Source organism: Brachyhypopomus gauderio, chromosome 7, assembly GCF_052324685.1.
Source record: "Brachyhypopomus gauderio isolate BG-103 chromosome 7, BGAUD_0.2, whole genome shotgun sequence".
NCBI lineage: Eukaryota > Metazoa > Chordata > Actinopteri > Gymnotiformes > Hypopomidae > Brachyhypopomus > Brachyhypopomus gauderio.
The window spans coordinates 33,665,895-33,684,219 of NC_135217.1; the positions used below are offsets into that span (position 1 = coordinate 33,665,895).

General features: G+C 47.2%; 2 protein-coding genes across 2 annotated transcripts; one reads left to right on the top strand and one right to left on the bottom strand.

Annotated features, from left to right (window-relative positions):
* Positions 1-55: 55 nt before the first annotated feature.
* gpr12 (G protein-coupled receptor 12) lies at positions 56-8,918 on the top strand. Its single transcript, XM_077013470.1, has 2 exons — positions 56-2,556; positions 4,316-8,918. The coding sequence occupies exon 2, from the start codon at positions 4,328-4,330 to the stop codon at positions 5,360-5,362; it is 1,035 nt and encodes a 344-aa protein (XP_076869585.1). The 5' UTR covers positions 56-2,556; positions 4,316-4,327; the 3' UTR covers positions 5,363-8,918.
* Positions 8,919-9,101: 183 nt separating this feature from the next.
* wasf3b (WASP family member 3b) lies at positions 9,102-17,395 on the bottom strand. Its single transcript, XM_077013473.1, has 9 exons — positions 17,272-17,395; positions 14,294-14,457; positions 12,509-12,643; positions 12,108-12,261; positions 11,903-12,020; positions 11,163-11,341; positions 10,753-11,001; positions 9,979-10,292; positions 9,102-9,786 (listed from the first exon to the last, which is right to left on the bottom strand). Exons 2-9 carry the CDS (start codon positions 14,424-14,426, stop codon positions 9,629-9,631), a joined length of 1,440 nt encoding a protein of 479 aa, XP_076869588.1. The 5' UTR covers positions 14,427-14,457; positions 17,272-17,395; the 3' UTR covers positions 9,102-9,628.
* Between the last annotated feature and the right edge of the window lie 930 nt (positions 17,396-18,325).

Consider the following 18,325-nt stretch of genomic DNA (forward strand, 5'->3'; position numbering starts at 1 on the left):
TGTTGGGTGAACTATTTTAAGTATTTTAGGAAGAGAATCTTGGGTAACAGCTGGAAAATGTGAGTGTGCCTCCTGTGACATCAGACGAGTCCCCTTACTCCTGCAGCTGGAAAACGTGAGTGTGCCTCCTGTGACATCAGACGAGTCTCATAACTCCTGCAGCTGGAAAATGTGAGTGTGCCTCCTGTGACATCAGACGAGTCCCCTAACTCCTGCAGCTGGAAAACGTGAGTGTGCCTCCTGTGACATCAGACGAGTCTCATAACTCCTGCAGCTGGAAAACGTGAGTGTGCCTCCTGTGACATCAGACGAGTCTCATAACTCCTGCAGCTGGAAAATGATGTGAGTGTGCCTCCTGTGACATCAGACGAGTCCCCTAACTCCTGCAGCTGGAAAACGTGACTGTGCCTCCTGTGACATCAGACGAGTCTCATAACTCCTGCAGCTGGAAAACGTGAGTGTGCCTCCTGTGACATCAGACGAGTCCCCTAACTCCTGCAGCTGGAAAACGTGAGTGTGCCTCCTGTGACATCAGACGAGTCTCATAACTTCTGCAGCTGGAAAACGTGAGTGTGCCTCCTGTGACATCAGACGAGTCTCATAACTCCTGCAGCTGGAAAACGTGAGTGTGCCTCCTGTGACATCAGACGAGTCTCATAACTCCTGCAGCTGGAAAACGTGAGTGTGCCTCCTGTGACATCAGACGAGTCTCATAACTCCTGCAGCTGGAAAACGTGAGTGTGCCTCCTGTGACATCAGACGAGTCTCATAACTCCTGCAGCTGGAAAACGTGAGTGTGCCTCCTGTGACATCAGACGAGTCTCATAACTCCTGCAGCTGGAAAACGTGAGTGTGCCTCCTGTGACATCAGACGAGTCTCATAACTCCTGCAGCTGGAAAACGTGAGTGTGCCTCCTGTGACATCAGACGAGTCTCATAACTCCTGCAGCTGGAAAACGTGAGTGTGCCTCCTGTGACATCAGACGAGTCTCATAACTCCTGCAGCTGGAAAACGTGAGTGTGCCTCCTGTGACATCAGACGAGTCTCCTAACTCCTGCAGCTGGAAAACGTGAGTGTGCCTCCTGTGACATCAGACGAGTCTCATAACTCCTGCAGCTGGAAAACGTGAGTGTGCCTCCTGTGACATCAGACGAGTCTCATAACTCCTGCAGCTGGAAAACGTGAGTGTGCCTCCTGTGACATCAGACGAGTCTCATAACTCCTGCAGCTGGAAAACGTGAGTGTGCCTCCTGTGACATCAGACGAGTCTCATAACTCCTGCAGCTGGTTTGAAAGCAGAACCACAACCCTGGTTTGGTACCAGTCCAGTTTTAGGTCAAGGACACTTTCCAGCCACCGGGTGCAGAATGTAAGTGACCTGCGTCAGCTTGTGTATCCAGCACTCTTCTGAATGGGTTGTCCAGTAATCACTCAAGTCCTCCGAGTAGGTCCACTTGAGGTTCACGATGGCTCCACGCATTGCCTGTTAGGGGCTCAATCAATTCACCTTTGTCGTTTCAGTGGTAGATGCGAGATGTAACGTGTTTTGATTGGACACTTAATCAAATACGGAGAAATAAAATTAGCAGGATCCACATAAGATCGTAAGAGGCAGGGATTAATTTAGATGTTTATAGTTCTGTACACGTTTCGAAAGGATGTATTGAACATGTGGGTATATGCGTAACCTGTCTGGTGCGTAGACGTGAGACTGAAGGGTGCAGATTGATGCAGGGCGTCGAAGGGTTACAGCGGATGGAGGAAAATGGGAGAAAAGCGGGATGAAAAAACGGGTGTGTGTGTGTGTGTGTGTGTGTGTGTGTGGAGGGGGTTGACACAGATCAGTGTGCTGTTAATAGCACGTGCCTAGAATAGCAGTCAAAAGGGAGCGCTGAGCAAGTGAGCAACTTGCAAGAAAGGCAGTCTGACACTTTTTCACGATTTCACACAAACGTACCCAAATGACATGTTCAGTCATACCAACTGTTGAGGACCCGTGTGGAACATGTATGCGCAGTAATGTCAGAGATCCTACCATCCGTAATTTCAAAATCAGCCACATCAATATTGCCATAGGCAGAGCGAAGTTTTAATGTTACTAGGAAGACCATCATTTAAAAACTGGAGAGTGGCAATAGGATGAAGAGGATGTGATTGACAACCCCCAAGCCCCACTGATGCCACATGGACCACTGAGTGAACGCGCGTCACTCCTCGAGACTCCGTCTTCCAGCATCCTTGCAGACACCGTAGCTGCATGACTGCGGGTTCATCTCCCAACAATAAGGTGACGGTCGCTGTGACCGAATCAGGCCCCTCTAGAAACCTAGTGTTACCCCTCCCTGCGTCTTCGCTATCCGCAGTCGGCGGCGATGATCGTCCATCGCTTCTGGATGTAGCTCCCCCTCCGGAGGAACGATTAACCGAACACAGCATCAGCGGTTCCGCCTGTCGCGCGCGCCGAGCCCGTGGGCGCTGCACCTGCAACCATCTCCGTCGGTAACATGGAGCGACGCGAGAGCTTCTAAACGGGAGCCTCTCCTCCAAGAGTCAAGGTAGGGTGGACTCCTGACTGCAACACAGAGAGGACTTGATGAATGGGGGAGCGATCTTTCTAAGGAAATGAATGAACGCCTAGCGCATTTAGACGGGGGTTTGCGACCAGACGCACTGGCTGGGTGATTTCAGTTAGATGTGAGGAGGCTTTTACAGACGCAGCGGTTCGGGGATTTGATATAAGCGTTAGGCTGCACGGTTGCAGTGCAGTGCTGGGCGCGGAGCCCTGTTTTAGGATGGGCTATTATGAAACCTCACAGCCGCTGGCCTACAGAGATGCAACGGCATCTTTCGGTGAAAAGAATGCGTTTCTGTCGTCTCTGCATGGGCAAAAAGTACGAAATTCTAATAATGTTACAGACACACGCGAAAACAAAGGTCGAAACTGAAAAAAAATATATTATATACGTCAAGAGAAATTTAACTGTTGTTTCATGTAGGCTATATGTATTTTAATAATCCTAGACCTTCAAGGAAAAACAATCTTTCCTTGGTAATTGGAGATTATTGGAGATTTTAGGTTTTATATCTAAATGCATCACGGAGTGTTCGTAAGTGCAGTGTAATGATAGACCTTGGTGGTAGCATACTTAAAACCGTGTGACAAAGGCCTGTTTTCGTTTCACAAATGGTACCTTAAACTACAATATTAGGTCTAACGTGGTTAACTTGTAATGAGCTCATTTTGGAAGAGTAAAGAATGTTATTACAGCAATGATAACAGTAGGTCTAATGATAATGACAGTAATAGTAGGGTATTATTAACAGTCGTATGGATGATGTTAGACAATACTGCACTTATTCCATTCTAATCCCAAGTTTTAATTCATTCTAACAAGAGCGTTGAAACGCTGCTTCATGCTACACTCAGAGCAGACTCTACCAAACAGGTTGTTTGGCACGTTTATTCTGAGACTCAAAGTCCCCCAAAATAAGATTTAAAGCAACAAGTCAGGTGTGACTCATTAGGATCAGATTACAGGTTTGTCACAGTTTACATACACACAAACAATGGAGGCGGTCGTCAGTTAGATTAAAAATGACTGTCTAATAAAAGTATGCACACAAATTAATTTACACTGAAAATATCTAAATGGTTGTATGCTCGGAGATAATTGTTAGTCTATTATTTTACTTAAAAGGTCATAAACTGCAAGCTATACTATTTATTCCTAGCTCAATGGTGTTTAATTTTTAATCACTTTCATAGCAAGCAACTGTGAAATGTCATTACCATGAAGTCAATAAATTGATTAGCACATATAAATATAACTGTACATGAAACCAGTGATCTGACATTTCATGTTTTATTCAGTCTTAAATCTCTGTTCTTTAGAGTAGATAACCTGATAGAATTTAGAAAGTTTGAAAGGATTTAGAATTTGAAAGTAAAACATAGCCTAAAAAAATAAATATTTCAGCCCACATTTTACCTAAAGAGAAATTAATATGCTTGATAACTGAATGCATTGCTATTGAAGCTCAACCAAGAATTTTCTTTGACGTTGCATTGATAAACCTCACGTTCATATATTGCAGTGACTTTGTTTGTAGGTTGGACATTAACCCAATTTTTCTTTGGGTTACAATTTCTTCTTTGCTTGATTGATCATGAATTTTAACTTTTTAAGTCAGTGTTACTCAGTTATAGTCATTTGACATTTCTGTCTTTTCTCCATACATGTGGAGCTCTAACATAAAACCCATATGTCAACACATATGCCGTACTTTACATTCACATGTTGCATTTTCTTTCAGACGGGAGGCACAATGAGTGAGGTGATGCCAGTTACCCCCAGCTGGCTGACCCCTGACCCTTCCTGGGTCAGCAGTGGCGGGGGCATCCCGGAGAACGCCACAGCTGATGCGTACCCACCGGTGGGACTTCCCCCACAGCCGCCGGTCCCACCTCCCGCCGATCTTCTGGTGAACCCGTGGGACATCGTGCTGTGCACCTCGGGCACGCTGATAGCCTGCGAGAACGCCTTGGTGGTGCTGGTGATCTGGCAGAACCCGGCACTGCGTGCACCCATGTTCCTGCTCATCGGCAGCCTGGCGTTGGCCGACCTGCTGGCCGGCCTGGGCCTGGTGCTGCATTTCACCTTCGCCTACCTTCTGCGCTCAGACTCGGCCCAGCTGCTGACCGTCGGCCTGGTGGTGGCCTCCTTCTCGGCCTCCGCCTTCAGCCTGCTGGCCATCACCATCGACCGCTACCTGTCGCTGTACTACGCGCTCACGTACAACTCGGAGCGCACGGCCGCCTTCACCTACGCCATGTTGGTGCTGCTGTGGGGGGCCTCGCTGAGCCTGGGCCTGCTGCCCGTCACGGGGGTCAACTGCCTGAGCCAGGAGGTGACGTGCAGCGTGGTGTGGCCGCTCACCAAGAACAACGTGGCCGTGCTCTCCGTTTCCTTCCTGTTGCTCTTCGGCCTCATGCTGCAGCTCTACGTCCAGATCTGTAAGATCGTGATGCGGCACGCACACCAGATCGCCGTCCAGCACCACTTCCTGGCCGCCACGCCGCACTACGTCACCACGCGCAAGGGCGTCTCCACGCTGGCCATCATCCTGGGCACTTTCGCCGCCTGCTGGATGCCCTTCACCGTCTACTCGCTGATCGCCGACTACACCTACCCGCCCCTGTACACCTACGCCACGCTGGTGCCGGCCACATACAACTCTGTCATCAACCCTGTCATCTACGCCTTCCGCAATCAGGAGATCCAGAAGGCGCTGTGGTTGGTGTGTTGTGGGTGCATCCCCGCCAGCGTGGCCCAGCGGGCACGGACACCCAGCGATGTCTGACGCTGGCGTGTACCTCTGGACATGCAGCTAAGCTAAAGGGCTCAGAGCTGACCGTCGGAATGGTCAAAGCTTAGTGAAATTCCCTGTCTTCAGAGGCTGTAGAGGTACCCAGTCTCATCCCACAGGAATGGGGTGGGGCATGTTTTTGACCCCCCCTCCCCCCTTTTGTCTTCCCCTTTCTGTAATGTAACTCAAACCACTGCCACACAACCTTTCCCTGACTATAACCCCAACAACTGCCACTAGTGTCTATGTTTGCATGGCGAGCAGATGTACATAAGATGTAGATAAACCTGCCCGGGCCTGTACTGATATATACTTTCTGGTGATGATGCGACTGCTTGCCTCGGTGCTACCTCGGGCCTCGGAGTAGGCTGTGAGGGGCCGCGCGAGCCTCGTTTCTTTAGTCTCGCTGCTGCATTCTGAACGTGCGCTGAAAACCAAGCGGGACGCTAAAAATAGCTCACGCGCTCAGTGATGCGCGCGCCGCGTCGTCCTGCGCGCACGTGAAAGAGACCGAAGAGAAACGCCTGTGTCGTTTTATCTCGCTCACCGTTTTGTTTTCGCTTTAAAACCCGCACCCAAGCGTGCCAGAATGTACGGTGCCCTACTAAAGCAGAAGACCATGAAGAGCTAAAGCCCGAAAGAGAACCACTTTATGAATACCAAACCCATCGAAGCCTTTATTTAGTACCACAGATTAACGTGTAATCGTTTTTTTTCCACATGTATCTCATGCATGTATGTGGGATGAAACGGACCGGGATGTGGAGTGAACTGAAGTGGTTCTCTTTAACTAGGGAGTTACGTGAACATAAATAAAGCTAAAGCTAGCTGTAGTGTAAGTTTGCTACGTGCGTGTTGGTTGAGTTTGATAGTGATTAAGTGACCATCTGTCCATCTGTTTTGCTTTGACGCTTACTGTTTTGATTGCAGAGAAGCTCAAACGTGATTGTTGTCATTCAGTCATCACTGTGCTGTGTTCAGACAATAATGAATTGAATAAAATTTATTGGTAAACACATCATAGAATATTTTAATCGGTGAAACCAACATATTCCAGTTTAAATATTCCAAAACAGTTAATATATACCAAAACAGACAGGCCTCCTAAAATAAAAAAAAATTGATTACTGATAACCCTTACCACCTAACCACTCTCCAGTCTTCCCAGAAAAAACAAAGAGGTGATAAGGAATACAACAGTGGCAAAATATATTACTTTTTTGCACAGTTCAACACTGTTGCATAAATCAGTGCAACTGCCTACTGTGGAACACCAGCTTTGCCAGTGCCAACTAGTCATGATCCTTCCCACCACTGAGGTAGGCTCCATCGGCAAGCAATAAGAACGATCGAAGCGTATCACCAATCATAGCAATACTCTAGCAGCAATAACAGCTCTGCCTGGCAGAATCAGCTCTGCAATCAAAAACAGTATAATCACATCCAAATTTCTTTAGTTGGAGAGTGACCTAAGGTCATTATGACGTCTAACTCTACCTTAAACCCGAGTAAAAGTGACACAAATCATGAACTGGTCAGATTACACGTCCAAAACTCCAGCTGTTCCACAGTTCCAGCTGTGATACCACTATCCCATGTTCATGTGCATGAGATTTCATAATGGAGGGTCCACGCTCCTATCTGTGGTCATTTACAAAATGATTGTTATCTTACAGAGTGACCTATCCAGCAGTGTGCAGTCACCATCTTTGACATGTACACATGTCCATGTTGTGTTTTTTGTTGCCGAAGTTTGATCGCATTGTTGCATCTGAGCTGCATGGTGGTGTGTGCGTGCATGCATGCTTGTGTGTACAGATGTGTGTTTTGTCTGTGAGCTGCACAGATGCTAGTGTGACTTCCTGAAGGAACATGGTGGTCAGGACGGACAGGGTCCTGCATGACTTCCCCAGAGACCTGCCAGAGACCTGCCTGGCTTAATCTGGCCACCAGTCTTCCCATCATTCAAAGAGGTGGTCTCAAAACCCTCGGCCTTCGGGTAGGATGGCCTAATGACCTTTGACCTGAGTGACGTCTTCTATAGAGCTGTAAACGAGCTAAGGGAAGCTGTGTGCAGGTTTTCGTGAGGATCCTGTGAAACGAGGATGATGATGATGTTGGTGATGACATGACTGTGATATTTTGTCAACAGAGCAACAAAATAGAGGACTCCCTGAGCATTGAAGAAGAATTTATTTTGGTATATTAATTGAAAGTCTCTATTTTTTGTTCCTTAGCTTTGTTTCCAACTGAATCTGTGAGGTTCTATCTTGCAGTTCAATGCGCTGTATGGCCTTTTCCTGAATGTATTGATAGGGAAATAGTCACTTATATTCATTTGCTAAGGCATTTTGTCAATGGAGTGTATCCTGTAAATACGGCATGGTCAGTAGGACTGGTATGGGGACATGGTGCTCTGAGCAACCAGTAACCTTGGGCCACGACCCAGTTCACCTGCTCTAACCTCGTTCTCTCGTCTCCCTTTCTCTGTGAGTGTCAATCTCTTTCTGATACGAGTGGCCCAAGCACCAGCTCAACAGTGGTCCACACATGCTCAAAGGCAAATAAGAATAAGATAAGGAGAAATGACCCGAGGATTCAGGATGCCGGGGCCTTAAGACATCATTCCGCCCTCCTCTGAATCTTTTGTTTGTTAAGAGTTCTGCCACATAATGGTAACTAAAAATAACAAAATGCCATTTTATGGCATCGTGTTAACCAAAAACTTAATGTCTAAAATGTGCTCGAAGGCATAAAGCTTTTGGTGGTGTTTGGACATTTGCCAGTTGTGCTTTTGTTTTTAACAGAACTGTAATGGTAGATGAGTGTGCACTGTAATCCACTATCTGAGCTTCACTTTGATTGCAGAATGATGTAGGATGTATATCCTAAAAGAGCTAACCAGGGGTGTAGTCAGAGCTTGGAAGGAAAACAGTGTAGTTTTCTCTTTTAGATAAAGAGCATAGCAGAAGATGTTAATACTGCATGACCCAGGCACTGTTACAGTGTAACATATACCAAGTACATACTCTGTTCTGTCTTATATAAGCACAGGGTATCAATTTGTTGTTACAGTACTTAATGGTATAGTTACACTGTAACCATGTCTAGGTGATGTACAGTGTTACTGCGAAGGACGCAGAGCCCCAGCCTTGCACATGAGAGTTATGGGGCAATCTTTACAAGCAAAATTGTGGCTTACAGTCCCAAGACCGGACTGGGGTTGAAACCGAATTGACCCAGACCTCTGGAGCAAACAGAGGGACAGAGATGGTGCAATAGTTACAGCATCTTGTGTAGACGTATGCGTAGTCTTAACTGGGAAATGCACTTTATTTTTTTGATGAGAAATGGCACAAAGTTACTTATCTGCAAAATATTATAAAAATGATAATCAACATGCACTAATTAACTGAAACATTGTGTAAGACCTTGTGTGAACGTGGTGTATATTTTTCCAAGGTGTTAGTGGTATCTTTTTATTGCTTTGGTTAGTTTAATGAATTGAAAGATCTTGTTAATTTTGTATTAAAAGAATGTGCTGTGCATTAAAAATAAACGTGCCTGTGCTTGTTTATTCACTCTCCTGCACTGGTTGGCTCACTACCTCAGCCTCACTGTTGCCATGGAGATCTGCATCTCAGCTGTACTGTTTCCATAGAGACTAGAGTCCCCCTAGTCCCTCGTTTCCATGACGAGGCCCCAGTGGGCCTAGGACAGACGCCACACAGTATATTTTAATCATGTTTTTTTTATTATCATGAGATCAGAATTCACATGTCCATTCCAACCCTGTTTCATTCCATCACCTCCCATACAGATATCTCTGTTCCAGGCCTGAATAATCGAGCACAGTGAAATCCAGTCAGACTGTTCAATCAATCACCTCAGGCCAGCTCACAGACTGTACATAGGTATATAGCAAGTGGCTTCAAACCTGCACATGTCCAAGCACAGCTATAATGATCTTAATGGCTCCTCTGACCATACTGCGATAATACTCCTGTTATGACGCACTACTCACTATACCCATATTGCCTATTCACAGATTTTTTGTTAAGAATCATTAGAAAAGCACAGAGCTGCTTCATAATAAAGGGAAATAATAAAAATAACAGTTTAATATGTACTCATAATGCTGGACAGGCATCCTACCATGGGTTTATTCACATATGCTTTGTTCAGGGTGCCGAAAATACTGAAGTGTTAATGCAGATGAGTGATAGTGTTGGGGGGGGGCGCTGTCCTTCTGAGCACCGTCTAGTCAGACCAGTCGTTATCTTCCAACTCAGAGTCGTCCTCGGAGTCGCTGTATTCCACAGCGATGCGGCGAGACAAGATGGTGGCCACGTCGTTGCCCACCGGCTCCCGTTTGGCCTGCTGTTCCTGCTGCTCCTGAACCTTCTTCAGCTGAATGCCTGGGGGGATGCAACACACACACACACACACACACAATGTAGTGTTGACGTTTAAACGTATGTTCCTGTCTCTTCTGTTGCGGTCAATACACAGCAGCTGACACCAAGCAACAGAGACTAGTGTGACTAGCTGAACACTCAAATAGTTGAGTTACTCCTGCAGTCACGTCTGTTTGTATGGGAACATCTTACCCATGCGTATGGCAGCCAGCAGGTCACTACGAGCATCATTAGGGGGCGGAGCATCATTGGGCGCAGATGGCCGTTTGGGTGTCGCCGATTGGTTGGCACCGGGGGGAGGAGGCGGTGGCCCAGGTGGGGGAGGAGCAGCCATTGATCCAGAGGCAGGTGAAGCAGGCGGGATGTAGATTGCGCCTGCACCACCTGGTGCTGGGTGGCCTGGAGGCGGGGCCAGGCCCATGGGGGGCAGGGCAAAGGCGGTCTGAGCTGATGGAATAAGGGGCGTCTGTGGTGGAGGGGGTGACACTGAATTCATGTAATCCATTCTTTGAAAAGAAAAGGAGAGAAAGAAAAAATGTGAATCATTTTTAAATAAACTGGACAGTCCCATACATGTTGTTAATGTCAGTAAATGTCATGAAATGTAAGGCATTTTTTAAGAGAAAAGAACATGAAATGTCATAAGCCAGAGCAAATGCTATTATCCTCACCACAAGGGGGTAGCATTTACAAGACAACGTGTACATGCACAAATTAATTCATTTTGAATTAGCAAGATTAGGTTTGGGATTATGTTCCATAGTTAAACTATGGCAAGATATATTGTTTGGGTTCACTTACTATAGTACAAGCTATAGTATAATAAGTTTCTTATATAATTCTCCAGAAAAAAATGTTTATGTTGTTTGTTCATACTTGGTTTTTGGTTTGTGAATAACAATGTTTAGATTTGAAAGATGAATTTAATCCATTCACCCAGTGGTACAATTCATTAAAAGCACAAACCCATAGTCCACTGTTGGCATGGACCCGTGCATGGTGTCTGTTGGTGGTGGAGGAGGGGCTTGGTGCGGACGACCCAATGTGCCAGCACGGTATGCCATAGGCCCCGCCCTGTAGTCCTGGTCCATGCCCATCTGGGAGTGAGCTGAGAGAGCAGCCATGCTGAGTGGAGGGCCGGAGTATGTGTGGGCGTGGCCTGCGTGGTTCGGCATCGTTAGGTAGCCGTGATCGTGGTGGTCTTGGGAATGGGACCTACGATTGGTGTTTGAAACAGAAATTGAGACAGTGTTAAGTATTTATTATTATTAAGACATATTAAGGCAGCTTCTAATTTCAGAGAGGAGAACATGTGTGTTGTGTGTAATGTGTCTTGTGTGTAATGCTGACAGGTGTGTGACAGGTGTGGTTTGCACCTGTTCTCTGGGGACATGGAGCTGTCCGAGCCGGCTCCTCTGTGCAGGGAGTGTGTCTGCTGATCGGGTCGCAGCTCCTTATCGAAGGCCATCATGTTCCACTCTTGACGGCGGTTCCGAGCCTTCCGCACCTTCTTCACCTCCCTCTGAAGAGTGCCGTCCACACACCGCCTCTGCTCCTGCACACGCATCATCCATCTCTGTTTAGAACGTTTTAAATGTATACAGCACCTTTTCTCATACACAAAGTAGCTTGGCAACAAAAGCTCAATCAAGACAATCAAGTGGGGAACCAGGGTGTCAACCTTCTGTCCATGTGGCCCCTGTGTGTTAGACTCCATCGTTCGGTGAGGGCTTTGCATGTGCCTTTGGTTTTTGTTGCTTTTGTGTTAGGCGGGAGTGTTTTCCTTTGTGTCTCATGTGGTGTGTGTAGCCTCATTCGCCACACCACCTGCAGTCTTATTTAAGCCTGTTTTTGCGTTTGTGACCATGCCGGTCATTTCACGTTACACTGGCCTCTTTTGCTGTATTTAGTGCCCTTTGATTTTCATTTTTGTTACTTTCATTAACAAATGTCTCGCGTTTGCTTCCTGTCTTTTTTAATCATGCTTTTGATAGTTTGGTGAGCTTGGGCAACGTCCAGCAATAATTACTGAGGTGGACCAGAGACTTATCAATGTCTTATCAATGTCTTATAAATGTGTTATTAAGTGGGGTGTGATGATCACACGATCACAGACCTTCTGTCTGCGTTTCTCTTTCCTCTTATCTTCTGTGTCCTGGAGCATCTTCTCTTTCCACAGGTCAAAGAAGTATGAGGGATCCGTGTAGAACTTCAGACCTTCTTTATTATCGTCCCTGTCATGGTGGAGAGGTCAGAGAGGTCAGAGTCAACTCTACCTAGAATAAACACACGCTCACACACAATCACACTTTAACACACACCTGTACTTTGAGAGGATGTTGAGTGGTGGAGGTTTGTCGCTCAAGTTGTGCATCTCTTGTACAGGATTAGGAATGCTGCTCTTGGACACCACCTGCTGGTCCTGCACGGTAGAGCTCTTAAAGGCCTTTCTCATATTAATGTCCTGAAGAGAGACTGCACACACAGACAGACACACACACAAACACAAACACAAAGGGAGGGGGAAATAATCACATTAAGGTCTCATGTACCAAAAATATCCTGAAACAAAAGTTTTTTGTACACTTTTTTGCACTCTGGACCTCTGGTGGCACTGATCGAATGGCACGGCTACGAAACCCTAGATGCAATATTGGATAAGTGGGCAAATAAATGTATCAAGTGGTGACCCAGAGCACTGGCTTCCCAGAAGGCCTCTCACCCTCCTCTACAGTGGAGTCCAGCTGGGTGACCTTGACGGCGAGCCGGTCGATGCGATCCTGCAGGGAGTTCGCCCGCAGATAGAATACATTCGCCTCGTTAAAGAGCTCGCCAAATATATCCTCAGCATGTTTACCTGGAGCACGGGAGATGAGAGGAGAGGAGAAGTGAGGTAAGGAGACAGAAGGAGAAAAGAGTTGAGGAGACAGAAGGAGAGGAGAAGAGACCAGGAGAAACATTAGAAGATTAAAAACCCTACAACGTTCTTGAACATGTGCTGCTCGGCATCATTTAAACACATTTTGTACTTAAGACATAAAACCACATGTAAACACCTAAGCATATATACTTAGGTATATTAATATATACGAACAATCAATCAGCAGTTGTGTATCAAGCTAAAACAGTAGGTGTATGAACCAGAATAAAGTATATATACCAGTATAAGGTGAAACCCCAATGAAGTAGTGTATGATTTAAGGAGAACAGCACATGCTTCAGACGTACACAGACAGAAGTGATAGCACAAACAATGGCAGCTATTTTTAACAGTGCTGTTAAAACAAAGACCTGCAGTTAAAAAAAATATTTACAGGAAGTGTGGTCCTGACTTTCTGCAAACCCTGACCTACGCCACTAAAGGGACATATATGCAGTAACACTCCTGCCTAAGTGCTTTCACACATACAGTCCCAGTCTGACCCATGTGAAACACACACTAACACACCCAGAGGTCATGTGACTGCCTGGACTGCACTCCTCCACCAATCACACCTCTAACACCCCCCACCTCCACCACCAGCCATATCCACCAACCCCACCCACCCCCTGGGCATTGTATTCACTCATTTATATTTAACCCACACAGCTGCTGTTGAAAGCCCCTCTACACTCCCTCTACAGGCATGTACAATACAGCTCTCACGCACACACACACGCACACACACACATACACACGCACACATATACACACATATACACACACACAGTCACTTGGGAGGATTTAAGAAAAGTAGATTTCATTGCGGAGTAGGACACAGATAAACAGATGAAAGTTCAAACACTGCAGGGGAGAAGACAATGAAACGTGAAAGGCCTTAAGAGGCCGGGACCACACAGCAGCGTCACAGTCCTTAGAATCTTAGTGGCTGTGAGTGTGTGTGAGTGTGTGTGTGTTAAGAGGCCGGGACAACACAGCATCATCACTGTGAGGCTGTGAGGCTGTGAGGCGCTTGTAAAACAACCGTCTTCACACATTGCCCAAGGAGTTAATGTAATGTTATGTTATATTTTGTCAATTGTGATTTTTACACCGCAATCGAAATTTGTCCTCCGCTTTTAACCCATCTGTGCAGTTAGAACACACACACGCACTAGTCATTACTAGGGGGCTGTGGATCACACGTGCCCAGAGCGGTGGGCAGCCCTAGCCCGGCGAGCAGTTGGGGTTAGGTGCCTTGCTCAAGGGCACCTCAGTCATGGCCTCAGGTCTGGGAATCAAACCCACGACCCTCTGGTCACAAGACCAGTTCCCTACCACCAGGCCATGACTGCCCCTGCAGATGTTATTTTATTACAAGAGTGTGTGATCCCCTTTCTGAAATCATACAGAGAGTGGGAGCAGCGTTGGGCTACGGGTCCCTCCCTCTGGAGCGGGTCGCACTACAACAAGGCTCATACACAGCCTCATATCCTGTGGCCTGTGTGTGTGTGTGTATGAGTGTGTATGTGTATGTGTATGCATGTGTGTGTGTGTGCGTGCATGTGCGTGTGTGTGCGTACTCACTCAGGCTGCTGAGCTGGCGGATGATGGCGGAGAGCGTATTGTTCATCACACACTCCAGCTCGCTCTCGATGCCCTCTGGCAGTGCCCCGCGGCACAAGTGCCGGGGCTCCATGTTCCTCTTCACCAGCGGCATGGCTGTCCCTTGGAGCGGCTCCGCTCAGCGCCTGGCCACACACACCACACCACGCAGCGTCACTAGCAGGTCCCACGAGGCGCGGGAGAGACACACGGCGGCCGGGCCGCCCGGCCTGGCACGGCCCCAGCTGTTCCACGCTCACCTCCATTACACTACTGTACAAACCTGGCAAACCTCCAGTTAATGTTGATCACACAAGCGTGACCCCTAACACCCGAATGCCCCATAATGCAGGAGTTCAAAATAGCCCAAATCCATTACACACACACACACACACACACACACACACACACACACCTAGCGATAGAGACTTGTTTGGCAGCTTTTGTGCCAGCCCAGTCAAATTCCCATCCCCAGGATTATGAGGCATTAGTGGATTGAAGCTGCAGTTGGATTAATCCTGCTCATGTCTACAGCAGCCTGGCAGGTCACAGGCATACAGTCAGTCTACGTTAGGCATACAGTCTACGTTCAAACCTACGTTAGCAAAACGACTCACACAGCAGCACATTGCATCGCTGCTTCTGCTCAGAAGAACGCTGAGGGTCGTGAAATATTGAGCCTCAAAGGGATTGGCCAGCTCAGAGGCCATCTGCCGCATGATTGGCCGAGGGGGGGTTGTAGGTCGAGGACGAGGGACAAAGGGCCGTCTGGGAAGTGTCTCAGTGGCTGTCTTATCTGCCTGTCTCTCTCCTTCCTGTTTTGCACCTCCGCACCCAGCCGCCAGCATCCTGTTCCCTTCCGTCTGCTCTGACTTCCTGTCCTCCCAGAGGATCGAACAATGCTGTGGGGTCACGCCCAAAAACACCCCCCCCCCCCCACACACACACACACATATGTAAGCATTCACACCACCAAAAGCAGCACAAGCTCTTTTTACACCGCGCTGCGAATGAAAGACAGTGAGGTGAAGCCCGCCGGTACCCTCCTCCCCTGGCTCCACACCAGCCTTCAGGCTCGTGCACGCGGCTACATCTGTCAGTGTAATATGGTACGGTGATTCCGGGCTCCTGGACGCAGGTGGCTATGCAGCCAGCTCTGCAACTCCCCCACCAACACCACCCTCCCCTCCCCCCACCAACACCACCCTCCCCTCCCCCCAGCATCTGCTCACGGGGCACGAGCCCAGTCGCCAGGCCGCTCCCCGACAGCCAGTGTCCAGCGGAAGAGCGCGATTAGACCTCACGCATCCGTGTCCGTTGTCCGTGTGGTCAGTGCGGGTCAGTGATGCGGTGCTCGTTACTCGGTCTCCCCGCGGTGCCGGGGTTGCGCGTGCGGTCGCACATAAACAATACGGATGTGTTGAGCACGTGAGGTCAACGGAGCGAAAGGGAGAGAGACCCAAACATCTCAGCCTGCATGCTGGACTGAACTTTATTAGTCTGAGAGTGTGCGCGTGCTTAGAGAGGAATACACAAGATGTGTGCACGCGCCGGCGAGAGTACCAAAGAGGACCGGTGTGTGTGTGTGTGTGTCCGGAGGATGTGTTACGGCCATACGGGCGTTACGATGAGCTGGGCTGGGTTATCTGGGTTGTGTTTGTGTGAGGGGGGGGGGGGGGAGGATTGTGGGAAGGGGGAGGGGCGGGGACCTCAGGGAAGCCACTCTGAAAGGTTGCTGGGACAATAGCGCTCCCGTTCACACGGCAACAGAGCAGCTCGCGCATGCATGTCACTCCCTCCCCCAACCTCCTTCACCCATCCAAAATCTTCTCTTCAAAATAAAAGAAAGCCCTTCTCCATGGAGACTCCCTCTTTACTCATCTAAAGGGAACAACTTGCATACAGAGCACCTCCACAACAGCAAAATAGACTTAAAAAAATAAATTTAAAAATGTGTGAATACACATACAGTAAATTATTAGATCACACTCGCAAATAAAACAGCTTCAATGCCATTATCTCCACGAGGTCCTGCAAACTTAATCAAGTCCGTCCTGCATCCACAGGAGGCCACGTTCATTTTGCTTACCGTCGCACTATAATGAAGGGGAGATGTGTGCGTCTCTTTCCCGCACGCAGAAATGCCATTAAGAAGGAAGGAGAGAGAGCGAGAGAGAGAGAGAGAGAGAGAGAGCTGAGAGAGAGTATTACCTATTCATAAGTCAAGAGGGCCTCGTAGGCCTGTTTCTAAAGCCGCATCAATACTGCATTAGGACGGGCGTGAGCCTGCGTGATGTTTTAGAGCTCGTCTCCAACTGTGCACATAGTGTGGCTTCATTTCTATCGCATGGTTTTCTTATTTCACTGCAGCAGGATGATGAAAGTTGTGGTTTGGTACTTTGGGACTGTGCCATCCTAGAGGAACAACAACCGCTTTAACAGCTATATAAAACAAAACCAAACAAATAAAAAAGAGACGTGGACTTAAGTTCCACGTTAGATGCAAAATTCAAACTAAATCAGTACACGTTTGCTGCCAAGTGTGGGGTGAAACATGAGCACAGTGGTTTTGTTCGAGATGTCCTTTAATCACGGACACTAATTCCGCTCTTACTGCGTCCCTATGAAATAACCAGAGACACAGAAACTTTCCCATCCTGAGAGGAGAAGTGCCAAATCAACCGTACGGGAAAAAAGATGAAATAATGACCGAGCTACCATCTGTTTGTCGACGAAAAAGAATATTACATGGTTATTAGTTATATGTGCCCGTATATACTCTGACCACTGGCCCTCATCTCTCCCAATACGCACGGAGACGGACACACTGATACCGTCACAACGTTTGGTTTGCAGTTATAATAAAAGGGCAACAAATGTGTTATTCGTTAAACATACCGTATCAAAAATGCAAACAGATCGACATTTGTATAGATATATAAATATAGTGCGCTGCTCACCAAGCTCGAGTTTTGTAAGGATTCAATTGGGACACATGTCCAGGGTCAGAGTCTTCCAGTCCGGGCTGCCATCCTGTGTCCCCATCGGTCCCCTTTACCACTCCAAACAATCCCGAAGGGGGCGGGACTTACGCCCGAGCTGCGCCAATGAAACGTTTAGAGCGAGGATTTATCGGGTATCATTCGTTACCTTCGACCTATCGGAGGCTTAGGAAGAAATGATTGACATGGACTCGAGTGGGCGGGCGCAGGAAGGCGGGTGTTAGCTGCTCACGGGTTTGTGCCGATAAATAGATACACGAACTCATATAGTGGTTGTGTTATTGACACAAATATTTATATTCTGATATAGAAAACAACAATTAATCGTTTTATTTCAATAGAAAATTGAACGAACATTTAAAAATTCTTAAAACATCAGTTCTAAACTTCTAAAATGTACCTTACCGAGCCGTTACTCCACCCTCCCTCAAAGGCCGGGGTTGTATATTATTGTCAGGCTCAGTATATCACAAGGACACAAGAAACGACACAGATTTCTTTTATTTATTTTTTACTCTACGTATTCTATTTAATTTAAATTTTATTTATTTATTTTTATTATATTGCTGCTATTGGGGTAAAAACTGGGACCTTGGGTTCTAAATTTCGTTCCACCTCATGTACCACATGTGATGTGAATGACAATAAAATCTCCTTGAACAAACTGAACAATTTACCAAAACAAGAACACGTTCAGGATATTAAAACGAGACCCAATCATGATTGGAGACGCTATTCTTATTTAAGAGTGCATGGAAAAGCACTTTGCACAACGCAAACACCCAGAGACACTAAGAAAAAGATTGCCACATTCCGTTTTAAACATTTCCAACTTTATTGTCAGGATACTTGCTTCATGTAAAATATCTCATTACAATACAGTACAATGCATGTTCAATCTGCTGTCCAGCGACTGGTTGACGGTCTAAAGCTTACCCACTGCACATAACTGCTGCTGGGACAGCAACACGGAAGCTGTGTAACTCTCCTAACGTGAAAACAAAGCCAAAAC